At 44.3% G+C, this 27720-nt stretch overlaps 1 protein-coding gene across 1 annotated transcript; it reads right to left on the bottom strand.

The window, feature by feature from the left end:
* Positions 1 to 337: 337 nt before the first annotated feature.
* On the bottom strand, positions 338 to 27720 carry rps6kc1 (ribosomal protein S6 kinase polypeptide 1). Its single transcript, XM_008298763.1, has 16 exons — positions 27551 to 27720; positions 26571 to 26606; positions 25283 to 25403; positions 24870 to 24985; positions 24687 to 24780; positions 24537 to 24590; positions 23973 to 24410; positions 22229 to 22353; positions 21914 to 22012; positions 19854 to 19901; positions 19137 to 19269; positions 13905 to 15578; positions 12504 to 12593; positions 5370 to 5452; positions 3680 to 3775; positions 338 to 1949 (listed from the first exon to the last, which is right to left on the bottom strand). Exons 1-16 carry the CDS (start codon positions 27650 to 27652, stop codon positions 1848 to 1850), a joined length of 3411 nt encoding a protein of 1136 aa, XP_008296985.1. The 5' UTR covers positions 27653 to 27720; the 3' UTR covers positions 338 to 1847.

Genomic DNA, 27720 nt, shown 5'->3' with positions numbered 1-27720 from the left:
TGTGCTTGAAAACCGCTCATTAAAGTCCTCAGTGTATCTCTGTGCACCCCGCTGCTGGATGGAAAACTCTAAATTTCACCACAAAGTTGCACGACTGAGGAGAAGCGGGCAGAAAAACAGGAAGTGCTCCCCCAAAAGGCCCATGTACATCAATGACCGCTGGATATTTACTACACTGTGCGTGTATGTTTGCTGTCTTATATTGTGGTCGCAGTGACATTTTCTAGGAGTATCATCGGTCCAGCGGATAAGACGGGTTGCAGCCAAACAAACAAACAAACAAACAAACAAACACACTCCCAGTTCCTGTGCGTCTACACAAGAAGCGTCACTACGGTTCATGTACTCATCCAGGCATGTTTATTGTTTTCCAGAGTGCACTGACATGACACACGAGTGAGCATTAATAGAAATCAGAAAAACAATCTGCTGTCACAGTAATGTTTATGCCTGATAAAAGGGGTTAATAGGTGGAACATGAAGCTGGTCATTTACAGTATCTTTTAGTGAACATGTATGTTACCGTGATGCGGAGAAGAAACAGAGTGCAGCATCTACAGAGGAGTGATTATCTGAGTGGAGGTTACACAGACGTGTTAAATATGCTCCGGCGACGCTCAAAAGCCTCAAAGTGATATATGGCATGAAATGTACCGATAAAAATGTAAACCAGTTATTGTAGCGATTATAAAATTAGTATTACGATCAGTTGATGTGTTGCTCGAAACACAAACAGTGGAGTAAAAAGGATTTGACTGACGTGGCAGGACGTGATCGACGAGTCGGACGACACCTGGTTGAACCTTTCGCTCAGCGCAGCATCTTTGAAAAGGTTTATGTACATGATACACATTTATTGTCTGATAGATTTTTCATAGTATTAAATATATTACACGACTCATAGTCCTACATGCACAAAATGCAGTGTTGTACAATACAGAGAGTTCCCTCTGATATTCATAGAAACTATTGGACTCTGAAAAAGGGCTGGTTTCAAATGGCGCGCCTCGTCTTTTTTTTCTTAAATGAAAAACACCACACATAGCTGCGGCTGTGTGTCTTCAACTGGCCCCCTTTCTAGCTATAATCTATTAAATAACTTAGGATGACTAAATTCTTCACTGAACAACACACACACCTCTAAATATCTTCACCTTGCATAGAGTCCGTCCGTGTTATTGATCGTAGGCTCATTGGCAACAAAAGGGATCGACACAAAAGGTTTGATGTCGTAAGAAATTACGTCAGTTTCTTGGTCAGAGCATCAAATTAAAAACTCAACTTGCCTCATGCCAGCTAATCTCAGTGGGCTCCATGAGGAATGATCCGAGTGTGGAAAACAAACTGAGTGTATTGCACACGGGTCTTTAGGACTTGAGTCTGTGTCAGTCTGACAGAACCAAAGCAACGCAGTGAGAACAGAAATGTCACCTCTCACTCCCGGTCAGTACATTTTGGCGTCTAGCTAATGCATGAGGAGTGTGAAAGCAACACAGCTGTAGTGGGTCATCACTCAGAACACACACCTATCGTATAAATTATTGCACCACACACGTGTCAAGTGTTCCCTGCACCAAAAACGTTGCACAGTTAATGAGATAAAGAAATGAGAACTGTACAAAGAAGGGAATACTGCTGCTTGGTAAACTCTATTAATAAAAACAAAACAAAACCATAAACCTGACGGGTTCGTGGGGTTTGCATGTAAAATGGGAGATCTGTGCAGAAATGCATAATCTGGATTTACTGTGTATCTGTTTGTGTGTCCAGTCAGACGGGAGTTTGTTCAGGACAGCCGGTTTCCCAGCATGCAGTTCTGGTTTCCACAGTTCCACAACGCACAGCGTCTATTTGGGCCAGTCCACTCTGGCAAAGAAAGGGTGGGATTTGATATCGTCCACGCCCCCCACTCCTGCCCCCAGTCTCTCCATTGGGTTGTACTGGAGCAACTGCACAGGAGGACAGAGAGCACAGAAGGAAACAAACGTAGTTATTGAACAGACAAAGTGAAACAACAAAGAAAAAAAGACATGAGCCTAAAATCTTTAAACTACGTGAACAACACTGAGGCTGCAAAATGATGCATGATGTCAAAAAATTCAGATTTCACATAGTTCTTGCATAAAATGTCCTTTTAAAGCCAAAGCAGTTCAAACACACACTAACTGTACAGTTCGACTGATGAGGACAGTCGGGGGTTAACTGGGCTGGAGTCCACCGAGCTCAGCTCTGCCTCCTGATATCCAAACTGCCCCCTGGCAGAGCTCAGCTCCGTCTCCTTCACTTTCACAGCATCACCAACTCGTGTACAGCTCTTTAAATGTGCTTTCAGCCACTGTGATGCACCGCAAATGTGGAAGAGCGCCTTCTTTTCTTTGACTTTATTAAACAGCTGTACCATCAGGCAGCAGCAGGACTTCATTGAGACGGGGTCTGCGCTCAATTTATGGATGTCTTCCGAAATGTCACTGTGATCATCTGAAGCCTTCTTAACCTAAATGCCTTTCGACAAGCAAACAGCTGCGCAGGCTCACAGTCTATACGGTGAGATAATGAGGAACAAAGTGCTCGAGCTCGGGATGAATCCATCAGAGCTGCTAATACATTCAGATAATATTGTTTCCTCTGGGCTATTTTTTCACGTAGACTTTTGAGTTTTTCTGCTTAAATGCACTAACATTTGGCTTCACTGCAGGCATGGACTCATCGAATCACTTCATGAATAGAATGAGCAACAGTCGATGAAAACACAATCACACCTTTTATACCTATAGTGACATATTCTGAGCTACTGTGAACGCTTGTTGGCTCAGTGTAACGGTTTTTAATGTGCGTCTCAGCTTATAATTTAAATGCAAATAAACGTTTATTGTATTGCATTTGAGAGCAGACCAGTGTAGCTGTGGTATTGTATTAATGTCCTATTAATTCACAGTGCACGAACAGAATAAAACACAAACGAGGACGCTCTGGCTGCTCCCAAGTGCACTGCGGCTAATTTAGACAGATTTAATTTGAGGCATCCGACTCCAAAACACCACAATCCAACGGGAGGTGAATGGAAGTTAATATGTGGAACCGTATTAAAAACTAACACTCAGAAAAATACATCTGCAACAAGTTTTTCGCTGCGACTCTGGACGTTCACAGAACTCGTGTCCAATGGGAGCTAGAACTACTAGCTGCTGCTGAAGGAGTCGATTTCTGCCGTCTCAGTGTAGTTTGTAAGCTCTGACGTCACTACTGAGGGCTCACAAATCACAAATTCACATTAAAGCACATTGTCCAGGAGCCTTTAGAGGACGATCACAAAGGATTCACGTTGGTTTTGTGCTACATAAGCAAAGACAAATCAAGCTTATCCACATTAACAGGCATCTACAGATTACCAGCCCTGAAGATTTGCAATGAGCTTGAACAATAACACGGTACCAGCACCGCTAAAGACATGTTTATATCTGTCTGTACATGTGCTACACATAAACTCCTGATGAGTTAAAGGAGCTACAGTGAGGTTTTATTTTCACACCATATTATTTAAAAGTCTTCCTGCTACCATGTCAGCGCTGTAAAGTCTTGTGCATCTTTTTCCTAAATTCCTAAATGTACCGGAGCGGGCCTCTTGGTCAACATACGAGTCTGTATGTGAAGTGACTACAGCGGCTCTCTGGACTCTCACCTGCTCCAGCAGAGATCTGGCCTCCTCTGAAACCGACTCGGGGATGTTGAGAGCTGTGTGGCGACCGATTCCTGCTGGATGGCAGCGCAGCAGAGACTGTGCGAGGAAAGGAGGAGTGGAAAGAAGAGAGGCAAGATAAGCATCGATGTAAAACACAGAATTTACGGACACCCGCTGAGAATAAGTGCATGTTAGGGTACCAGGAGTGGACAAATAGGAGGAGGCCAGAGAGCCAGAGCACCTGAAACAACACTGATCACAGCAAGCACAACACGGCGATGATTTCACCGCTGTTGCTCTTTCTTGGATCTGTTGTGTGAGTCACAGAGAGAATGACACGGAAAACATTATTGTTTTTGGTTTGCTTGTTCTTCATTTAAACAGAGGAAGCTTTCTGTAGGCCTGTTTCTTTTTTTTTTTTTTTTAATTTGTTTTCAAAGTAAAACCTGAGCAGGTCAAACTGTCGGTTCAGTTAAGCAGCCGGCGTTGCGCTCGCAGGAAAACAAAGTAAAACTAATCCCATTAGAGAGAGAGAACGAGCACAAGACCTGCGAAGGCTTTGCTAACCACACAACGTGGTCCTATTGTTGAAATAATTGACAATAATGACTGTTATCAGCAGCACATCTTTCAGCGCGTCTGCACTGACAAACTGGAAAGCAGAGTGTGCGCTGCAAGTTAAAGCCATAAACTGTTTGTTTGTATTGGGGGGACGCGGTGTGTTTTTTCCATCAGTTAGGTCGGTTGCCTCTGTCTCCCTCCTGATACATGCTGCAGGAGTTCTGGCTGCGTTCCTAGCCGCAGCCAAGACTGCTCCAGGCAAGATCTTATCCTGCAAGGATCAAGAGACACTATGTGTGCCTGTGTGTGTGTATCCTTGCCAGGACCGTACCAAGACATAATCATCAAAGGAGGCATCTGTGTGACGGAGGGTGTTTTTTTGTTGCCCTATCCAGGTAAGTGAGTGTGTATTGTTGAACATAACAACACCGACCCCGACTCATGTCTGGGCCACTGAAGAGAAGCACTGGTGGCTGACAGGAACATTTGCCCACCGGCAATCAGGTAAAATTTATTCAAATTTAAAAGACAACAAAAAACTGAAGGAACACGCTGCACCTGCACCGGTTTGTCCTTCAAGAGAGCACCAAGTCACAACGAGCATGTATTTGTGTACATGTACAGCAGCTGAATATGTATTTGTTGTCTTGGCTCCGAGACGCTCCCCTTCCTCCCAGGCCTGTCTTGAAAGATGGTCCCTCCGATCCCGGACCCGCCAAGCTGCAGCACCTTGAGAGCTGCCCCGGTCTTCACCTTCCACGCCGATCGGAGGTCGGTGTGCTCCGAGCCCGGCGCTGCTGTAGGAGCCAGCAAAGAGGCCCGGGGAGAGCTGACCCCATGGCCCAGCAGATGGAGCTCAGGCTGGGGGAGAAAGTCACACCGACACCCCTGGCACTCCCCGAGAACCAGAGTAAGAGAGCGCAGCCAAGACGCACCTCGCACACATTCGCACACACCGAAACAACAAACTCCACCTACTCAAACACACACAGACACGCGCGCAAAATCACACACAACCTGGCACCACCATAAAGAGTGTGAGAGAGTTGAAAGCCAAGACACCTACAGACATCCCACAACACCTTAGCAACAAAGATAAAAAAACATCTTTTTGCGCTTTTTGACTCACCATGCCCGTCAGGAGCTCAAACAGGATGGCGCCCAAACTCCACCAATCGCACGATGCCGTCTCCTCGCTGATACCTCCCACCTCTGAAACAAGAGCAACGGGAAAAAAAAAAAAAGAGAGGAAGAGACAGAAATGATCAATAAATTAACAAGCCGGGAAATTGCTAATGTGCCGGGGAGGAACGCGGGCGAGAATAATTAACCAGTGATAAATGTAAATTAAGAAAATAATCATGAAAAAATCATTTATTCGTCTTAAGATTACAAGACGTCGCTTTTTACACCCTCGACATTAAACGCCGACATGTCGGATTACTTAATATTTCGCTGAATTGATGCAATCAGCTCCAAACGAGCACAAAAACACGGACACAGTCGCACACGCACACAAAAGTGTGTGTCTCATAAAAGGGTGATTTGCATAATAAAAAGCAGTTAAATTGAGGAAACCGTCTGTGCTGCAACTTCACACCATCTGCATGACCTGACCTCAAACACAAACACACGCTGGTGCAACACACACACACACACACACACACACACACACACACACACACCAAGAAATGTAAAGCAGGAGCACTTGAGAACAAATAGTAAAACATTTTTTTGTTCCGGTTTCTTCACTGCCGCTGGTATTTTTAGCTCCGCTTATGGCTGCAACTAATGATGATTTTTTATTATCAGTTAAAGAATTTTCTTCAATAAAACAATTATTTGTTTGGTCTATAAAATGTTAAAGGTATGTTTTTCTGTTTATAAATAAGATAATCCAGATATCTAAATCGTGATGCAGATGACAGGCAGTCATGCAGGTTTTTTTTCTTGTCAGGATTTTTTTTCTTGCAGCACACACACACAGGAAAATGTAAAAACCATCTCAAGGTGAACATTTCACAGAAAGATTGTTCACGTCTTTATCTAACTGTCCATCTGAAATCCACCTCATGGCCACGCTCTGCAAGAATCTGCAATCCACAAACCCAGAGCGACAGTCACCTGGACCAGGAGGTCACTGGGACGCCACAGTTTGAATCAGACACGGGAACAGAAAGTGATGCTCGTTTGCTAAAGTCAAGCGTGCATCGTAGCTCCACTGGGTACCAGATGGCCTCTTGTGCCGCTCAGCTCCCCTCTTCCTCTCCTCTGCTCTCCGGAGGGAGGGGGCCTGGTCACCCATGGGGCTGGGACGCAGGGTCACGGCTGTGTGTGCCCAGGGACCAGGCTCCTCAGCTGGGGGAGCATATTAGACAAAGACCCCTCATCTCCTGGAGGCTGCCGGGAACTCCAGGGCCTTGTGCAGCTCTCTTACAGCCAAGGTTAGAGAGGGCTATTTTACGACTTGCATGTTTCCTACACACACACACACACACACATGCACACACACACATTCACGACCACACACAGCCAACTGAGCAACCAGTCTTCAGGGCTCCCCAGGACTACTGTTTTGACAGCCAAGGAGAGAAGATCGTCATTGAACGGACCAGTGATACCTGTGTAGTTATGAGCTGGAGGGAAGATACTGGACACACACACACGCACACGTCTCAGAGCAAGGTCGATGTCATCACAATGGATTAATGTCTAAGGAGCTGCAGGGAGAGTACAGTGGAGCAGGCTACACTTACCGCTCTGTCAGAGCGAGGCAGGGAGAAAGGGAGATAGAGAAAAAGAGGATGGGAAGGGAGAACAAACTGCATCCACAGGCCATGGGTCACTCAAAGCTCAGTGCTGCAGCAGCGCGCTATACGATGTGTAAATCTTCCAATCTGAGCACACCTACGCTCACCTGGCACTTACTTTCATGAACCGTGCATTAAAAAAACACACACACAGGAGAATTCTAAGAAAACAAAATGAGGGAGTTCAGATACAACAATACGGCGTGTTCACCTTGTGGCCTCTTCTTCTTCCCTTTCCCCTCAACAATGCAGTTCCCTCCTGCTTTGTATCTTAATCACACTCCGTCTCCTCCCTCCTGAGGCCCATAAGGAACTTTCTCTCTTCTCCTCTCAGACCGACTTCCCTAAAAACTTAACCGACGGTCATCGCTAAAAGAGGAAGTGAAGTGTGCGCAGGCAGGAAGTAAGGAAGGCTCGGCGCGCAACGTTCCAAGGCAAGGCGAGACTAACCTGTCGGACACCTTTCGACAAAAATATGAAGGAGACACACATCAGCGCAGGAGGACGATACAAGCAGGACACAAAGAGTTAAATAAAAATAAGAAAAATGTAAGTGCAGAATCATAAAACGATTTCTTTAAGTTTTGTTAGAATTTAATGTCACACAGGAAGAAGATCTGAGAAGTGCAGTTGAATAGTTTTTTTTTTTTGCTTTGTTTAATGAGCCTGATGTATTTAAGTGGCAGCCATGATAAGAGCTGTCTGAAGTCTCTAAACTGTATAGAAATGTGCTTCAGTGTTTCCTCTGTTCTCCTTCAGTGTTGGACACACTGGACTGTGCTTTCAGAAAATAAAGGAGATAATATTCCTTGTGATTTCTACTCAGATCAGAATAAACACATTAACAACAAAACCGAGGCCTGTCTCAAGAAAAAAGGGACGTCAAGTATTTTTTGACAGGTGACTGAAACTTAAGATTTATACGTACGGGAGCAGATTTGCCTGTTTTGCATATAATTTACATGTATTTTCATACAGTCGTGCTAATTGGAATTTGCGTGAATAAACACGTGAGAACCGTGTCGTTACGTCTTTAACGTGTAGCCTTGCGTGTAAGACGGAGATCAGTTTAAAACGATCGTCTCATCTTAGGGACAACATGCCAACAACGTCTGCACATCATCCTTGTGTACATGCAGTCTTTTAACACAATAGTTTTCTTTTCCTAATTCCCTCCTTTACATCTTTTAGGACATGAAAGTCAAGGGAAAGTGTGAGAAGACAAAGCCAGTCATTTTTTTTTTGGATATCTGATCACAACAAATATATTCTTGAGGTGACTGTTTGCTGAATCATTATAAAGCCGATGCTTTTGGGTTCACGGTGACGCTTCTTTCTTCTTCGGGTCTAATAAAATAATTCAAGTCTATCTTTGTTGAACTGGGAGGAAACATGCAGTTATTGGTTTGTTCTGTGCGGGAGAACACTCATTCCTGGTGATACTATTAAATAAATCTGTGTTCCAAGACACAAGAGTGTGTGTCAGGTGAGCTGAGCAGTCACAAACAATAAATCATATAAGCTAACACAAAGCTAATTTTCCTGTAAGGAGAGCGTAAATATATTTGAGAAGCAAAGCAGAAGTACTTTCAGGATACTACTTGTTCCTTGAAAAGCCCTTTAAAGCCATGACATAACAGCTCGGTGTCAAAAGAGGAACAAAACTTTTATCTTCCATCGCATCATGCATGTAGCTGCGCAGGTAAAATGAAATATAAAACAACAAACAGCGAGCGTCCTCAGTAACTGCCTTGTTCCCTCGGGGAGGAAGAAGTCTGAATTTCCCTTTTCTTAGACATTCAAGTCAATCAGTTTTGGCCTCGCTTCCTTCTCCACAGAACAATAAACAATTCCTATTTCTGCTTAAATTAGGTTACAGTCACTCAGCAGCTTTTTTTTTTTCTTTTTCTTATCAGTGAACAAAACATTAACCATCTGATGTTTATCAGCAATGACAAAATGGTGAGAAAATAAATAAGCAGAAGTGCAGAATAAACAGATTAATACGTCGCCGCTGTATTTTCCGAGCACACTCCCGTGTTTTTTGGGCGTGAACGTGCGTTTTAAAAACATGTTTCCCTCCTTCTGACGTGCACGCACACACACACACACACACACACACACACACACAGAGAGACACACGCACACTTACAGTCACAGCAGGCCCCCTGCTAGCTTTCTGGCAAACAGTCATAAATCTGTCATCAGGAATGAAGCCATCGCTAGAGCTGACCCTGTCTGGATAAACAGCAATACATAACAAGGGCAGGAGAGACACACACTAACCTCTGCGTTAATGTGTGTGTGTGTGTGTGTGTGTGTGTGTGTGTGTGTGTGTGTGTTCACATGTACATACATCTAAAGACAGACGCATGATGCATGTCGGAGTCTGCAAGTATAGAAAAAAAAAAAAGCACAAGCAAGCAAAGCAGGTGACACTGTGACTTTGTGATCGGCGTTTCTGTCCGAATCTAACGTAAAGATGGACAGAATGAGACACGAGATAAAGAGAGAAAGTTGCCAGTGTTTGAGTGGGACGGTCACACCAGCGTCCTCCTCACTCAGCAGCGTAACACACCCCCTGCTGGCGGCGAACACGCATTACATCCAGCGAGCCACATGGGATCAACTGTCGTTTAACAAACAAGACCTTTCACACCCGGCCTGAGGTTCGCTCGAGTCCGGCTCAGTTCACCGACGAGCTGCGTTTATCCACAAAATTCAACTTTTTTTTTTTTTACTGGCCAAAAAAAACACAACATTTTTAATCCATTATTTGTGTAAATCCAACATGAGTGTGATTCAAACAGCAGGTCTCTGACAGGAGCTTCTGTAGATGAGGTGCAACGTTTACATAAAGCTGCTCTCCTCCCGCTGCTTTTATCACCACAGACGCTGGTCGTCGTTTCACTACAATGCTGGTAATTTTTATAGGTGTACAATCAATGATTTTAAAATTCAACTAATCATTGTTGAGTCTAAATTAAATCCATTGCATGTGTTTACAGCTGGTTAGACACAATATATTAGCAGATAGAATATAAAATAAATCTAATAATTTAATAATTAAGCTGATCTTTGACTGAATTTGGTTAAAATCCTACTTTTTGTATTAATAAATACATTTTTATTGGACCAGTATGTTCAGCATATTCCAGGATACCCATCAACCCCTCGCTTAGGATGAGGTAAAGAAGTCCATGCATCTTAAAATGACAAATACAATTAGATTAATTACTGAACAACCAAGTGGGAGACACATCTGTGCTTAAAGCTGCATCACACACAGAGCTCCTGGTGCTCAGACTCACTCCTGTGTCTTTACTTCATCCACTGCTGCCCGCTGCAACACATGCTTTTAAACAAGCTTCTGCAAGGAGAGTAAAAACGAACACTTTGGGATATTAAACAGAGCATTTGTCGCTCTCAGGTTTAATACAAAAGCGAGACGTTGCAGACACAAGGAGGATTTAAATCGACCTCGAGAGAGAGGACGAACGTGAAAGAGTAGCTTTAAAGTGTGTGGGTGAGCGAATGGGGTCACTGTGTACGTCTGTGAGTGCATCCCAGCAGCCCTGCATATTTAAGAAATGTGAAATTAAACACAACACATAACCCAACAGCCCGAGCGAGGAGCACAGTATGCTTAAACATATTGAATAACTCAGCCACCCGTAGATGTCAAACGTATGCGTACACACTCACACACACACAGAGTGAAGCGCTAAGTAGGGACTCGGTGCTGTAGTCTAGCAGCAGTTTGTTTTAGGCAGCTTTTAAACAGCATGCCAGAGCTGCCACAAGCCAGCTGGGGGCAACGCGCGGGGTGACGGCGCTGCTGGCGGACTGTTGCGCGACAGCACACTCTACAGGACGAGAGGAAAACCGCAACACACGTCCACCGGTGGAGGGAAAGAGGCGTTTCTCGTTTGTCCTCCACACATCTGAGAGTAAAATGGAAGATAACGTTGCTGAGCTGCAGAAGGTGTACGACGCAAACAGAACGGGACGGCAGCTTTTAATTAGATTTTGTGAGTAGTGAGTGTTTCGCGGCCATGTGAGAGACCCAAATGTCAATTAACCCCACATGCTTTTTAAATCACTGCCACTTTTATGGACTCGCTTTTGAGTGACGTTCTCTTTTTATTTCTCTTTTAGCTTCTCACCCGTTTCTTTTCCCTTTTATAGCGGTGCTTCCTGCTGTCCGGCTCTCTTTCTTAATCTACTTTTATCTTCGGCTTTTATCTTAATTCCCCTCTGTGATGTCGTCTTTTTAATCAGTTTTACTAGTTTTTAATCATAACACACCTTCCGGTAGTGACCCAGCCTGTTCTTTGTCATTTTTATTGTGTATTTTTATATTTTTTTGAGTGTTCGCCTGCACTTTTTGTTGTTTTCCTGCGTCGCCTCGTCTCACTGCGTCTTGTGTTTCCTTATTATGTTAAAGCACTTTGTGAATTCTATTCTTAAAGTACAAATAAAGTTTATTACGTTATTATAAACCACCAACTGACGAGCAAAGTCACACAAAACGAGGCTTGTAATGACCGAACGCCAAAACCTGCCGGCTTGTTTTAAAGGTGTGTAATCTTTCAACAGAACTTCTTCGGTGTGGCGAACTCTCTGGTTGGAAATACTCACATTTTGTCAAAATCCCCTCATTCTACATTTTAATTTAATAACAGAATAGAGCAGCAGCTGTGTATTTAGATGTCTGTGCATTTTTAGAGTGCAGTCGTAAGTGAGTGCGAAGTGTAGAATTAACCTGAAACACACTAACTGATGAGCAAAGTCACACAAAACGAGGCTTGTGATGAAAACCTGCCGGCTCGTTTTAAAGGTGTGTTATCTTTAAATACTTGAATACTCCTCTGAACTGTTCCTTTGTGACACACTACAGGAAAAAATGATCAAAATCGAAGCTTAAAATCAGGAAATTTGATCAAAAAACAAAACAAAACAAAACAAAAAACATCTTTTCTACTCACTATAATAGGCTAAAAACTTAAAACTATGCGACGGTCGGCACAAACACGAAGCTGCAACCAACAATTACGTGAGAACAATTCAGGTGCTTCTGGGCTGAACTGCAGGCAAAGCAAATAGGAGGCAAGTGTGGAAATAAACTAAAAATGAAAGCAGTAAAATGTGCTGCATGTGGAGCGGCCATTTTTTCACACCTGTGGCCACATCCAGTTTTTTTGTTCAACTTAAAAAAAAAAAAAAAAAGAGTAATCCAAAAAAACATAACCTTCATTGTTTCTTTTATTATGTTTCATGGGATTCTAACTGTACTCTAGTCTGCGGTTGTGCTGCTCCATAGAGGTGCAGCCCCTTTACAGAGAAGATGAGCAGGAGAAAAAAAATGCTGGGGGTTCACAGGGTTAATAAAGTCGATAGAGAACGAGTAGATGAGCGAAATAAAGTTAATTGCGGGTTTATTTATGTCTCACCTGGCGCACAGTACATATTGGCGATGGCCTCCTTGTCACAGGACTCCTCCACGTCACACCAGCTGCAGAAGTAGGTGAGCTGAACGTGGCCTGAGGAGAAAAGAAAAAGCGTCGGGCTCAAGATGTTCAACGCGATGCTCTTCCTCCTGTCAAAGCCCAACAGTCAGGTGTCACTCCTGCACTCAACTTTTCAAACTATTTACTCACCTTTCGAGCACTTCCTTCCTCCGTTCCTTTCTGCCTCTCTACATCCCTCCGTGAGCTTTTCAAGCACACAGCCCCGGCGATTACTCCTGTTTAGCAGCTACCCGTTAACGCTATCATTAGAACTAATGGTGTCATTAGGTAGCTGTGGCCATTAGCCTGGGCTAGCCAGACTGATGCACCACACTAGGCCGTTGATGGGCCCTTTAGAACAATAATTACCACCGGGGAGACGAAAACAGCCACTCAGCTAATTAGACGCTTGTTGATAACGAGGTGGAGAGAGATGATTGTAGGACGACAAAAGAAGAAGTTGAGGGAGAATCTGTGACCTCATGGTAAAACAACACTTTGCCTTCAGGAACAGCCTCCGTTCTGGTAAACAGATTAGATCACGGTCGACTGATGGGGCAGTCCCTCGTGTGGACTACGTCTTAACTTCACACGACAGAAGTTAGAAACATGAAAATCCACAACAGAACAAAAAACAACAGCAGCTTTAGAGTGATGTGAGGGTTTTTTTATGCTTGCTGTAGCTTCCAGATTCAGTGGAGCTGAACTGGTATTTTTTCTGATGTTTCTTCAAAGTCGACCCTAAAAGCTTTTTGGTTCCTAAAGAACTAAAAGCAGAAGTCCAGTTGCTTTTGATGCTTAGCGTTACCATGACCTGGACGAGTGATCTCACAGCATTTACTTCTGGTACTTCCCTGGTTTTTGGATTTGTTTCTATTATTGTAATATATGTACATATAAGAGCCTTAGTCCTGACTATTATTGTCCATCTTTGCTTCAAAAGGAATCTGGATGTGCTGCTACATCCATCATGAAGTAACAGGAATAATACATTGGGTGACTTCTCTAAATCCATTTTAGTACTCCAAGAATCAACTTTTAAGTATATATCTTGCAATAAGCCAATTGTTTTTTCACTAATCTGTCACTAAACTGTATAACTAGTGCTGCTCCAGCTCAATAGCCGGTACGCACTTATTCATGTGAACATTATTGTTTAGCAGCAGCCTTTCAGTGGCAGTTTTATTTTATTGAGATGCGCTTTTATCTACCACCATCTTTTTATGTAACAACAGAACAAAAACCCCTCGCACAATACACGAGAGCTTCTTCAATCAAGCTGAAGAAGCTAACAACTAATTTTTACAGAAAACAACAAACAAAATGGAATAATGGATGTCTTACCTTTGTGGTCGAGCAGGATGTTATTAGGGTTTAGGTCCCGGCAGATGATGCCTTCTTGGTGCAGAGAATCCAGGGCTGTCACCATCTCCACCGCCCAGCATCGCACAAACTCTTCCGGGATACGAGCTTGGGATGCAGCCAGCGACAGCTCGTCCAGCTCTGCAAACAGCCGCGACACTTCTTTATCAAATTCACTGCCACCTGTATCACTAATAACTCTTGATGATTCACCATCAAGACCTAATAAACTCTGAACCACTGCACTGGCCTCAGCCCCATTTATGGCTGGGATGGAGCCTGTGCTGTTGCCGCTGAGGTTTGGAACCAAGTCTGTGTTTTCGCTTGTTTTGGGCTCTAGTTTCTCACTATGGGATTCACTATCTGGGATGCCCGCATCAAGAGGGAGGTCATTATTTTGGCATTCGGGGTGATCAAACATTTTGTCAGAGGCCTCTTGTCCAAACGCCAGGTTGTAGTCGTCCCACAGTGAATTGAAAGGAGACGTAGATGCAGCACTGGTGTCGCAAGTTGCAGAGGCTATACATAAAGAGGAAAGCTCCTGCTCCTGCTCCTGCTCCTGCGGCTGCTCCTCCTCCTCTCCCTCAGGCTGGCTGTGAAGCTGTAAAACATCAGGCTGTATAAACTTTTGAGGAGAGGCCGTGACCTCGAGGCCCAGACACACTCCTGAAGTCTCTAATTCCTCCTGTAAAGAGTCTACAGTCCCACTCATCACAGGAAGGTTGACCAAAAGGTCTGGGGGGTGACCTTCATCCTCCACTACTGCTTCTTTAAATGAGATGACTGGCACTGACTCGTTGGAGCCTTTATCACTACAGTCCAACCCCCAAAGCTCCAAGCCGGGGCCTTTGACCTCCTGAGCCAGCTCTGGAAGATCCTCAGTAACATCGGAGCCCAGGTCGGACGTAGAAAAAAGGGGAACCTGCGTGTTAGAAGAGCGCCGCTCTCCTAAGTCGAGGCAGGTCACCTCGCTGGCACTGTCTTTGCTGTCAATTCGAAAAAACTCCATGGGTGTGTGCTTGGACTGATCCAAAGACATAGGCACAGCAGGGGAACGTAAAGGGCTGAAGACTTCACTGTGATCCTGTCCTTCGCCACGATCATTGTCGTGAGCGTAGCCACTTTTGTCAGACAACTCACTGAAGAAGCCAAGCTCCTGAGAACTGATGGGGGACGAGAGGCTGTCGTTGCTCAGGAGGGAGCGGCTGCGTGAGGACGTGGTGGTCGTGGCGTTGGGAACCTCCAGTGAGAGCATCTCCTGTTCACTCCTCTCGTCCTCCTCCTCCAGTGCATCCGGTTCGACTTTATCTTGTTCGTACTCGTTGCAAAGCGTCAAGTAACTGTTGGTGCACTCTTCCTCAGAGGTGGCTCCAGAATCCGACTGGGCCCCGGTTTGTTCGACAAGCCTGGGAGGCAGAGCCTTTTTAAGAGGAGACACGGTGGGATTGTGTTCTTCCTTTGGCAACTCCGATGCAGATTCCGAATCAGCAGCAGGTCCTGAATCGCAACTGGCCGAACCTACGTCTAGGTGTGGGATTAAATGTTGTGGAGAGTGCACGGCCGTCGTGTGGCTCTTCTGGATGAAAGGAATGTCGAAGCTCTCGTCTGGGCTGGAGTTACGCAGGTACTTTCCAACGTGAGACCACAGTTTCCCTCCTAAAGATAAAAGAAAACAAAGTGTTGAAAGGTCATATATTGTGTCCCTCTTTCAGCAAATTAACAGAAGTCTCACATGCCTGCAGAATATCTTTTTTTTTAGCTCAAACTACTGCAAAGACATTTTATTTCCTGTAGTGTAGAAGCCCTTGTGTTGGACACTGAACAGGGCTGTGTCAGTAACTTTAAATACAGTTGAGCTGCTGCCGTACACATCGTCTTCAGAAGAGCAACTCTCTCGATCTGACAGCACGAAGCCAAACTGTTAAACACATGGCAGCCGAAACAGACATGAATGTGTGGAACACCAAGACTCTCTGCTGCTTTTAACTTCCTCTCGGAGCGATCATTTGACACGGAAACATTGGCAAAAATTAACTCGTGTGTACGCTGAGTTTATCAAACAACGTTGTGGGTATTAAATCAGTATTTAAAGCGTGCAGAGCAGCAGCTTGGAAGTGGCTGTGAGGTTAACGTATCGCCTCAATAGGCTGCGCTTCAGTCACTATTTCATACTCGTTCCGTTGTCTGACAACAGAAACAGAAACATATGTAAATCAGAACAGCTTAATTGGAAATTCGGCTGTATTAGAATGTAGTATACGTGTTCGCACAGAGAGCGAAAGACAAGCAAACAGATGTAAATGGCCGACACCGGCTGAGATCAGGAACTCAAAAGGTCACATGTACACGCAACAACCCACAAACAGTGTTTATGGATTTCCATCATCTATGAATGTCCCTCAGCTTTAGTTTTCATGGTGCTCTGACTGGTGGGCATAACATCAAAGCTAAACGTTAGCCACATTTGCTGTACATAAGGATTTTCCTGTTGTTGTGGTGTCGGTGGGGTTTCCTTGAGACTCTGTTCACTGTTGCAGCCAACAGCAGAACACTACACTTCGCTAACTGCTAAGACGTTTAAAAGTTAGCAGAAGTAACTGAAGAAAGTGAAAAAAAAGCTGGCAGCCTGTGAGGCAGCTGCTCCTCCGGAATGGCTCACCTCGCAAGCTCTAGGCAACGCTGGGGCAGGATTATGCAAATTTTTAGCTCACCAACAATTAGTTCCTTAGTTTCTACTTAGGAACTGAATAAGATTCTGACTGGATTGCAAAGCTGGGAGGTGATTTATTCAAAGGGGACTGGCAGAAGTAAATGTCTCTGCATCTTGGCAGCTTTTACTCGACACCTCCGAGTTTACGACAAACACAAAACAACACAAAAATGGATTTCTACCATCTTCAAAGCCAAAGACAGAATGAGGGTGCATGAAAGGTTATGGTGAGGAAGAGGAGGGCAGAAAGTGTGTCATTACTAGGTCATTACAATACTTTTCCATCCATCCATCCATTATCTACACACTGCTTAATCCTCTTTAGGGTCGTGGGGGGCTGGAGTCTATCCCAGCTGACTCAGGGTGAAGGCAGGTTCACCTGGACAGGTAACCAGTCTATCACAGGGCTACACTTAGAGACAGACAACCAAGCACACTCACATTCACACCTACGGACAATTTAGAATCACCAATTAACCTCAACATGTTTTTGGACCTTGTGGGAGGAAGCCGGAGAACCCGGAGAGAACCCACGCTGCACGGGGAGAACATGGAGACTCCAATACTTTTCCACTGAATCATTTTTTCCAGTACGGTTTAAATGAACTTCACTTGTGCTTGAACGCCACTCACCCTGGGTTTACTAAACTGTCGGTCAGTTTGACATCATGTAACTGCAAGCAACATTTATTTTATCACAACTCAGTCCTACTGGTCATTTCTAGCACAATATGAAAATTACACTAGAACATTAAAAAGGAGCTTAAGGTAAGTAGGAGGTATCTTGTAACCAACGATGAAACTTTTGAAGTAAAACATATTTTCAGATTTATAGATTCAGGAGTTCTTCGTGAACAAGATAAGATAAGATAAGATAAGATAAGATATGCCTTTATTTATCTCACAGTGGAGAAATTCACATCGTTGCACACAAAAGGCACAACAAAAAGGCACTGATGTCATTTCAATGATATCAAACCAGACACTTTAACTTATTTTGGGAAAAATCAGGTTATGGTACTTTTATGGATCTTTACATATGACCAGGTTGTTATTGTACTTTAGTAGTACCGTAAATTCTGGACTATTGAGGCACCTGAATATAAGTCGCACCTGCTAACTTTAAAAAGAAAACCAGTTTTGTACATATACAGGCTGCACCTGTCTATAAGCTGCAGATTTTTTTAACTTTTAATTAAATACGTACCGGTAACATACACAAATACACAAATGCTTTTTTTCCGAACAGTGCCTGTAACACGGCTGGTTAAGAAAATAAAAGCTACAGCAGCCTACCAGGAAAAGTCACTGATCGCTATCTTCATCTTCCTCCTGACCATTAAAACCACAAAAGTCTTCAGTGTCGGAGTCGAACAGCCTCAGAATTACTTCGTCACTTCCTCAGTCGCTCTCGATGTCACTTTGGTCTCGAGGCAAATTCGTAAAAATCCATGAATTAGCCGCGTCATTGTTTAAGCCGCAGTGTTCAAAGCGTGTGAAAGAAGTAGCTGCTTATAGTCCGGACATTACGGTACTTATTACACAGTTAATTTGTAATTAATTAAAGTACCACAATGTATTGCCACAAAGACAAGTTGGAACCTTTGTAGCCACATAAAAGTCTGTGGGTATCTGTGTAGTTTCCCACTTTGCACAGCAAACACTCTTTAGCAGACATGCATCTCACTTTTCTGATATGAAAACATTACATAAAAAAAACCCCAACTTGGCTACACACACATGCACGCAGACATAGAGAAGCACACAGAGCTGCAGTGTGAGCAATTGGAAGCCAGCATCTGTTGTGTGTGATGAGAATGAATAGGGAGTTCACAGTGATGATAATGATAGCGGGGCAGCTCGATGGCTTAGAAAGTAAAACCATCCACATGTTGTTTTGTCCAATGTCACTCAGGTCACTGCTTCCCTCCGTCTGCTTGTCTATCCTTATTCAACCCATCAGTCGCTCCCACGTTAAAAGAAGCGCGCGCTACACAAGCACAAGGAGGAACCCTGAAATTCCCGAAATCACAGAACTGGGACATAACGGCAGCGAAAGTGTTTTTGATTGAACTGGCATTTGATTAGCTTTATTAGATCATGTTGAACAGCCCCATATGATATTCAATACTGTCCACTAATATTAGCACAGGGTGGTTATGGAGTACACCAGATTGAATAGGTTACAGGGCATTAAAAAATATGGCTGCATTTCATTGTACGCACTCACCCACACACACACAGTCTACACACACACATCCTAGAGTGAGTGGGATGTAAGGAGGCCCAGGTGTTGGCATAGCTAATGAAGCATGGCGCCACCTGGTATTCAGAATAATGACCTGTGACACACACCCATCTCTATCAAACATCTGTCTGGAACAAGGGCACGGGGATGGGTGGGAGACGAGAGAAAAAGGGATCAGGTGAAGGAGGGGAGAAGACAGGTGGAGGTAAAGAAGACAAAAGAGGCAAAACAGACGAGTGGGAAATGTGTCTCTTACCTTCAGCGTACTGCAGCAGAAGGAAGACGGCGTCCTCGGAGACGATGAACTTCCTCAGCTGCACCATGTGGGGCACAGTGTGAGGCATGATGGTCCTCTTGGCCCGCCCACAGTCGCTGCTCTTCCTCAGGCCCTGCAATAAGAAGAGCAAAGAAAGAAGGAGGTGAGTAATTAAAGATGAAGTAAGCACGGAAGTCGTTAACATGCATTTAAGGAGAAGAGGAGAAAGGGAAAATGAACCCACATGTGATAGGAGGAGGAGGAGGAAGATGAGCATTTAGTAAAGAGTAAGGTGTAGAAAAAAAAAGAGTAAAGTAGTGTGGCAAAGGAGAAACCTTCCATTAACGAAGTGCCAGCTATGCCCCGTGGCAACCCAAAGTCACTGGATTCATCAAGCTACATACAGCACACAAAAGAGCCACACAAATCTATCAGCGCTACACGCAAAGTTCACATTGGGTGCGTTGCGAGTGCGTGTCGGCGTGCGCGCACACGTGTGTGTGTGTGTGTAGTCATTTGTGGCTGCGCTGTGCGTTGGCATCTGGCACACGTCTCACACCTGAGAGCAGAGGAGCTGACAGGGACAGGCCCATTAGAATCAATTACACCGGTCACACACAGGGGCTTCTGGCACACTTCACACTTACAGTCAGGACGACGAGGATGCAGGGCGAAACACACACACTCTCACACCACACACACACACATTACACTTACTTTCAGGATGAACGTCTCCTGTGTTCTCTTGTCCATGACCAGAAGAACCTGTGATGGAAGAGTGCCATTAATTGCCGGGTATGAACGGACATACGCGGTCTAAGATGATGTAGTGGTTACGTCCTCCAGAGCAATGTTTTTCAACGGTTGGGTCAGGGCACGCATGAGGGTCACAGCAAGATGAATGTAGGTCCCTAAATTATACTCGAAAAATTGGCTCCACCATGTCGGATCCTGCTGCGTCGACCAAACTAAGTTCCAGTCGTAGAATGTAACGCAGGCTAAAGGGATCTATAGATCTCCGTAGAGGAAAAGCCGAATGGAGTTAAAACAATTTACGATGATCAATTTTCACTACAACTGGAGTTTTCATAGATTTAGAAACAGAAAAACATCAGACAAATTACCTATATAGTCATTAATATAAAAGGATCACAACTACTGATTATTTCAACTATTCATTTTTGATTAATCAGTTATTGATCAACTTATTCGTTGTTTAGTTTGTGAAAGATATCAATCTGTGTTTCCCAAAGCTGAAGATGGCATCCTTTTTGACCTCAACCCAAGGATAGATATTTACTGGCATAGAGGAGTAAAGAAAGTAGAAATTTTAAAAACTTTAGAGGCTGGAATGAGAGAACTTTGACCTTTTTTTTCCTTTTGCTTGCAATTAAGTGACGAGTTGTTCCCTAATTGAAAAATGTTTGCAGCTCTAATCCATAAAAGCCCAATAAGGACAGACAAGGAAGCCAAACTGATGGTCGGTCACATTTCTGTTCATATGAAAGATGCACAAATTAGAAACATATCTCACCACAGAGCTACGCAATGTGTGATGACAGAGAGGGTTAAGAGCACCATCTCTAAACCAAGAACAACAACAAAAAGAAGCTCCTACCATTTCACTTTCCTGTACTTTCTCCTTTCCTTCCTAATGTCTTCATTCCCTTCCCTTCTTCAGCCCTGCTTTTCCTCTCTCTGACATCTCCATTGCTCTTCTGCTCTCCCGCCGTCTCGGGGGGAAACTTGAGCATATGTGCGTGACCCGGTGTGTGTTGGTGTGTTTGTGCGCTAGTGCGTATGTTTTGGGGGGGTGCGTTCTCTCCATGTGACCCTGACTGGGACCAAACAGGTGCAGGCTAAATGGATATGAATGGAGCTGTGAGTAAACAGAGTGGCGGTGCTAGCCAGGGCGCTAATATAATTAAGAAACAAACATCAGGGAAGGGGGGAGGTGGAGAGGAGGGGCAGTGGAGAGGGGTGGGGGGGGGGCAGTAGGGTGAGGAGCTCTCTCCATCTGTCCCCTCCGTCCCCATTTAAAGTGAAAGGAGGAAGGAGGAGAAAGAGGAGAGCGACGCCAGCCCATTGCTGGACAACTTTGCTTCTGCTTATGTTTGTTTTTTTCCCTTTTTTTTGGGCTTGAATGGTTTCTGACATACTGTGTGTTTTGCATTCACCTCTATGGGGTAACACATGTTGGTATTGTGTCAACATTTTCCTTAGGGTTTTGTGTGTGTGCGTGTGTGTGTGTGTGAGTATAGGATGAGCATCATTGATTCAATGCTGTGTGTCGCTCTCTGAGCTGCTTGCCAAGTCATTTCATGCCTGAGTGGTGAAGTTGCTTCGCAGGCAGCTGGTTGAGAGGACCAGCAACCCAAACTGACCTTGTGGTAGTCATAACTGACGCTAAACATACACACACTCAGCCCTCACCATACATCCAGTAAATCTATTACGTTTTTATTGCCTCAGAAAAAAAAAAAAAGAAAAAAAAGATGGTCGAAGAAGGACACAAGGAGGAGAAATCTGAAGATGGATATCATCCACATCCTGGGACAGGGTTATGATTCAGTAAACGAGCGCTTCCTCGACCTGACTGTAATTATTTTGAGGGAATTCTGACATTAAATCATGTGAGACAAGTTAAAACAGGCCCATTTATTCACCTTACAGAGTCACCTGGTCGTAAAAAACACTGGTGATTTGGTTTAAGGATGAAACAACATCAAAACATATTCGCAAAATGTGGTTGCAGGACTCGTAAGCCGTGAACTTACCTTATCAATGACTCCTAACACCCTGTAAGCTCTCAGCTCCTCAGACGGACTCTGCTGCCCTCCTCTGCTCGTGGAAGCGCAGCACTGAGCCCCAAAGGCCTTGAAAAATAAAAAGGCCTTTCAGTGTGTTAAAGGTATGCAAGTTCTTGCAACACTCGGTCCATGTAATATATAAAAACAACAAGTCAATGTCAAAATCAAATATATGAACAGATGAACCGTAGTCCTCTTCACTATGGTCATTATAAGTCAGGCGTTTTTTCAGGGCATCCTGAAGCTGATGCATGCACATGAAGACATTTCCCTCCTACTCACCACCGTCTGCGTTGACCCTTGACCCATGTTGCTTTTCAGATGCTGACTGGATATCTGTTCTGCGCGCATCAGATACTCAGCAGTCTTCTTCTTCACCGCCTCTCGTCGCGTGGCGCTGGGCTCCCCTGAAAAATCACGAGTGAGATCAATAATTTAACTTCTATAGAGTGGAGCTTTTTAGAGTCTGTACTAGCATAATATTTATTGACAAAACAGCTTGCTATTACAGCGACAACCCATTGAGCACAAAGGTGATGGATTTTTGGTTCAGCCTTTCTACAGTGGAGGCGAAAAGGCGGTAGTCAGAGCCAGACACTTCAGCAGGGTGGCTGCTTCCAAATGTATAGCCTTTATGAAGACAAGACCACTCTTATTGCTCTGGTGGAAAGTTTTACCACTTGCTATAAATTCATGCACCTGCACAGCAATATGGTTTTGTCCATCCATCCATTATTTCTACACCTTAATCCTCACTAGGGTCATGGGGGCTGGAGTCTATCCCAGCTGACTCAGGGTGAAGGCAGGTTCACCTGGACAGGTAACCAGTCTATCACAGGGCTACACTTAGAGACAGACAACCAAGCACACTCACATTCACACCTACGGACAATTTAGAATCGCCAATTAACCTCAGCATGTTTCTGGACTGTGGGAGGAAGCCGGAGAACCCGGAGAGAACCCACGCTGCACGGGGAGAACATGGAGGCTCCACGGTGTCCTCACTGGCACACGAACCGACGACCTTCTTGCTGCGAGGCAACGGTGCTAACCACTGCTCCACCTTGCAGCCCAACATGGTTTTGTCTTTCCTTTAATTACGGGATGTTGCGACCTACCTGTGGGCCATGGAACATTTTAATGGATTTTCTAGCCAACTGTGAAATCAGTTGCGTCGTACCATCTGTAGCTCTGTCATCCATGACTTCAGACATTACTTTTAAACATGTTCTTTAAGCTTAAGTCTACGATGAAAGGACCTTGCTGTTGTCATAGAATGTATAATATGCACATAAGCTGTGAAAACACTCAGTCATGGTTAGACATTAACACTGCTGGTCCCTGCAGTTATTCGATAGTAGATTAGTTACGCAAGTCTGGCAGGAAATCCGAAGTGTGGGATCGTGTCAGAGAGAAACATCACCAAGAAGGCGACACGACGTGGTGACATAGAACGAGATGCTGCGTTTTGTCGACCTGAGGTGCGCTACACGATCAGGCTTATTAAGAAAATGTGCAGTTCCTTGCTGGGCTTTCTGACACATGCAGAACCAACAGCCCACTGGTTTCACTGGTGTTGCTGCAGCTCGCTTCATGCACGTGCTTGTAATATTCATACTTTAAAGGCTCGTTACTGCTGTATTTCTGCGTCATGTGGCACTGTGTTGACAATGTTAGCCTACTTATCACATTCTCTCTCAGCTCTGGAAACCAAATCATTTTCCCACAAAATATATGTTTAGATAATTACTATCATAAATGTGCAACAAGTGGTCGACTAATGGCTTGAAACAATGAATAATGAATTGAGGTAGTTCACTGCATGCTTTTGACAATCCTGCCCCTACATTTAAATCAGTGTTTGTCCTTTTGTTTAACTTTGAGCTGCTAGAGTAAAGCTTTAACATACCGTGGATTCAATAATAATAAAAAAAATAATAAAACAAGCCTTTAATGTATGTTCTCAGTACTCAAAGGGCCCTTACTGTCCTATTAGAAAACTTATGAAGCTCTCTGCCAAACTGACCTTGCACTCCTTGCAGCAGCAAGTCAACCCCACTGCGGTAGTATGAAAACGCTGCCTGGTAGTCCTGTTCTTTCTCCTTCTGTACGGCGACACAGATGAGCTCACTGGCTTTGTCTAGGTAGTCTGACTTCACGTCCTTCGGGTTGCCGCCGCCGCCGCCGCCGCCGCCGACTTTCTTCAGACCGCCGGAGAAGAGCGGCGTTCGGCCTGGCCAGCTGACCTCTGGGTTAGGGGCTGAGGAGGCAGGGACCGGGGCAGGAGATGGAGTGCGGCGTTCATGCAGGGAGGGCAAGCGTGGGCTGCAGCTACTACTAATGTTGGTGGCTCCCCCTTGTGGCTGGTTTGGGGAGGTGCGACCTGAGGCCATGCCATCATCCAACTCGGCCAGAGAGTCCGTATCCACCGCCAGGGAGGTCAGGTCGCTGTCACTGGACGGGCCTGGGGTGGACAAGAATCCTCAGGTCAACACAGACAGCTGCATACATGCACACGTACTAAAAATCCTTCACATGGCCAAAGAACTACAATATAAGTGAGCTCTAATGTACATGAGTGTGAGTTTACCTCCATACTCAGATGTGATCGTCAGATCATCCGCCCCACTGATGTCTCTTTGAACTGAAAAACACGGCCACACAATAATAAGCAAGTCTGAATCTGTAGTCACTACAAATTTGGAAAAAAGACTGATTTTCAAGATTGTGTGTAACCCACCATCAGAGCTGCAGTCTGACAAACTGTCAGCCAAGAAGTCAGAAAACGGCTCGGCTGGTCCGATGAGCTCCGAGCCGTCGTGGACCTCTCCTCCCTGACAAAAAAAAACGCAGTTAACAGTCTAACTGGGATTATTATTATTACGGTTATTGCTTGTGTTTCTGCCAAAGTGTGCAAAGGTACCTTGAAGAAATCTTGGATGTGCTGACTACTGTAAAGAGCAGGGATATTAGCAGAGAACTGTAGGAGATCCTCAGAGCACTGTCTTCTTTCCTCAATCACTGAGTCATCAAAACGACCTACATTTGCGCACACACACACACACACGAACGGGAAATTTCCATTAAGCGAGTGATCAAATCAAGTAAAACTCCAGCTTGCTTATTGTACAATAACACTGAGCCGCCTTCAGGGGGGACAGAGGATTGTTAACACACAAGTAAACCCAAAGATAATGTAGCACAGGAGCAAGGACAAATCAGATGGAGAGAAAGCCTCTGTAAGCTCAGTCACAGTGCCATTATAGTAAAGACAAGCTTTTGTTCTCATCAGTATAAATATCTGACAAACGGAAATGGAGAGGTTTGGTTTCTTACCAAAGACTTTGGCCTTAGCAAAGGGAGGAAACAGCTCCGACTGGCTACATACATTCTTGTGCAGCTGCCAGAGATTCTGATGTAGCTTCCGGAAATCACTATATCTCTTCCATACTGTTATCTACAGAAAGAGAGAGAGAGCGATATGACATGGCTGGAGATAGGAAGGAAGCTGACATAAGGGAGGAGTTAGAGAATCAATAGTTTTGCATTTAAAGATCTAAGAAAATTCAAAATACCAAACACTACCTGAAGAACAAACTTGATTTAATACTTGTGTGTAAATGTAATCTCATTATCATTTAATTGATTTTTTAATATCCTGTCAAAGACAAAAACATTTAAATACTCGAACAATTAACTTAAGCGACTGAGTCGATGCCAACACATGAATCAAAGGAACTCACATGTTCTCTCATGTCACCGCCATCTTGTGCAACAAAACGTCAAACACAAGCCACAACATCGCTGCACAAACCTGGATGAAGCAGTTACTTCCATAGAGGGATAAGCCAAAGCACAGTAACGCTGAAGATAGAAGTCCAGTTTGCTAAAATCTCAAACTGCTGGCTCATGTGAGCAGAACCAGACTGACCACCACTTCCAGACGGGAACGCTACTCGGTAATGGAGGTATGTGTGTTTCTCGACAAACTGCTCTCACTCTGTCTCTTAGACACACATGCAGTAATTGACATCATGCCGGCTGCATTAGCGCTGGTTCCATGCCTGACTGCATTCCTCAGTGTGTAGGAAATGTGAGCGAGCATGCATTTGTTTTTTATTTTACTGCATGTTCACGGACACACGGTAAATTGTGTAACGACAAAACAGCTGTTCAGAGAAAAACAGATACCCCTAATCAATCCATGTATTAATTAGTGATGTATGATAGTCTATAAACACTCCACAATGAATAGATTTGAGTAATTCCTGCTGTAGGCCCAATGCAGTGCGTTCTAATTAACTGGTAAGGAAAATTAAGCTTTGGTTTGTAAAATGTCACGTGTAAAAAACAAAGGTGAGGCCTGCAGAGTCACACACAACCTTTTTCCACGAGTTATCTTTATCAATTTCACTTTGTATTTGTTGAAAAATTCAAACTGTTGAAATGTTCTTGGAATCTTGACCTGGGGGTGAAAATTCCTTCCCAAATATGTCACCAAACCCACATCACAAGTTGTACAAGAAAGTCACCGACTTCTCTCACCGGGTAAATAAAAAATAATAATTAAAAACAGCACAGCACACTCACAGACTTATAAATAAAAAATGGCTGCCTGTCTTACCTCTTGGACATCCTCTGGGCTCTTCCTGGAGATTATCTGTGTGAAAGAGGGACAAGAGAACTCAAGGATTAGGAAACTCCATGTGAGCGTTGCCTATATGTTTGCCGCAAACACATTCTTGTGGGGCTGGCACTCGTATGAGCAGGGCTCCGGCTCCGAGTGTGACAATGAGTGCTTTATAAGGCAAATGACGGCGGTCTTGAGTGTTAGAGCGAGACATCACCGGCAGCAGGATGGCAGCCAGGCCGAGACAAAGAAACTCAGCCTGTTCTCGTCTGAAGTTCTCAAACTGGCCGGAGACATTTCTGGTGACAGAAGTGCTGACAGGCAATCACCATCAGAGGACTCCATAATAACAATCTGTTCATGTGCTGACAAATTAAAGCTTCTCAAAGTAGTAGGTACAATTTTTTTGGTCTTTTCTTCCCAACTTGGAAGAGTCTTTACTCCTGGGGACAGATTTTGACATTATAATTATGAAGCTAGACCTGACATTGCTCCATCACAGTTAAACAGCAGGTCTGACTTGGTAATAAATGATCCTTCATAGCATCAGATCATTTCACTGAGAAAATTCACTCAAAATACGATGACAGCATGAACCAGCTGATATCCCCTTAATGTCTGTTTATGCTAAAGCTATAAATAGCATTCACCCTGCTAGCTGCTAAGCTATTAAGCAGCGATTGGGTTGGATTCAGTCAATCTCCTTGATGTTGCTAATTAAAGTTAGCAACCACACAACCCACTGGGGTGTAAAAACCCATATTTTAAAACATACACAAGTCTTAATAAGCTCGTCGGCTACATCTGTTGTGCCCCCGCAAGCTGCTCCCACTGTCAGCTCATCATTAAGAGGCCACGGTGGCGTTTTAATGTTTGGTTTCTGTATCACATTAGCTCGGCTAGCACAGCTATGCTAGCTAATAACACCTAGCATTAGCCTAGCCTGTCAGAGTGCCCAGCGTCCGTTTACTTACCCTCGCGGTGACTTTGTACACAGTGTAGCCTTTCTGGTGCTTTTTGGGGTCTGTGACAGTATAAAACCGAGCAAGTTCTCCTCTGTCCCGCTGCGATATCATTCTGATAGTGACAACAACATTGCCGAAGCTACCAGCCGGCTAGCCGTACACATTCATTCTCTGCCTGC

Source organism: Stegastes partitus, unplaced genomic scaffold (genome assembly GCF_000690725.1).
Source record: "Stegastes partitus isolate 25-593 unplaced genomic scaffold, Stegastes_partitus-1.0.2 Scaffold1348, whole genome shotgun sequence".
In the NCBI taxonomy this organism is placed as follows: domain Eukaryota; kingdom Metazoa; phylum Chordata; class Actinopteri; family Pomacentridae; genus Stegastes; species Stegastes partitus.
This window is presented reverse-complemented; position numbering and strand designations above follow the sequence as displayed.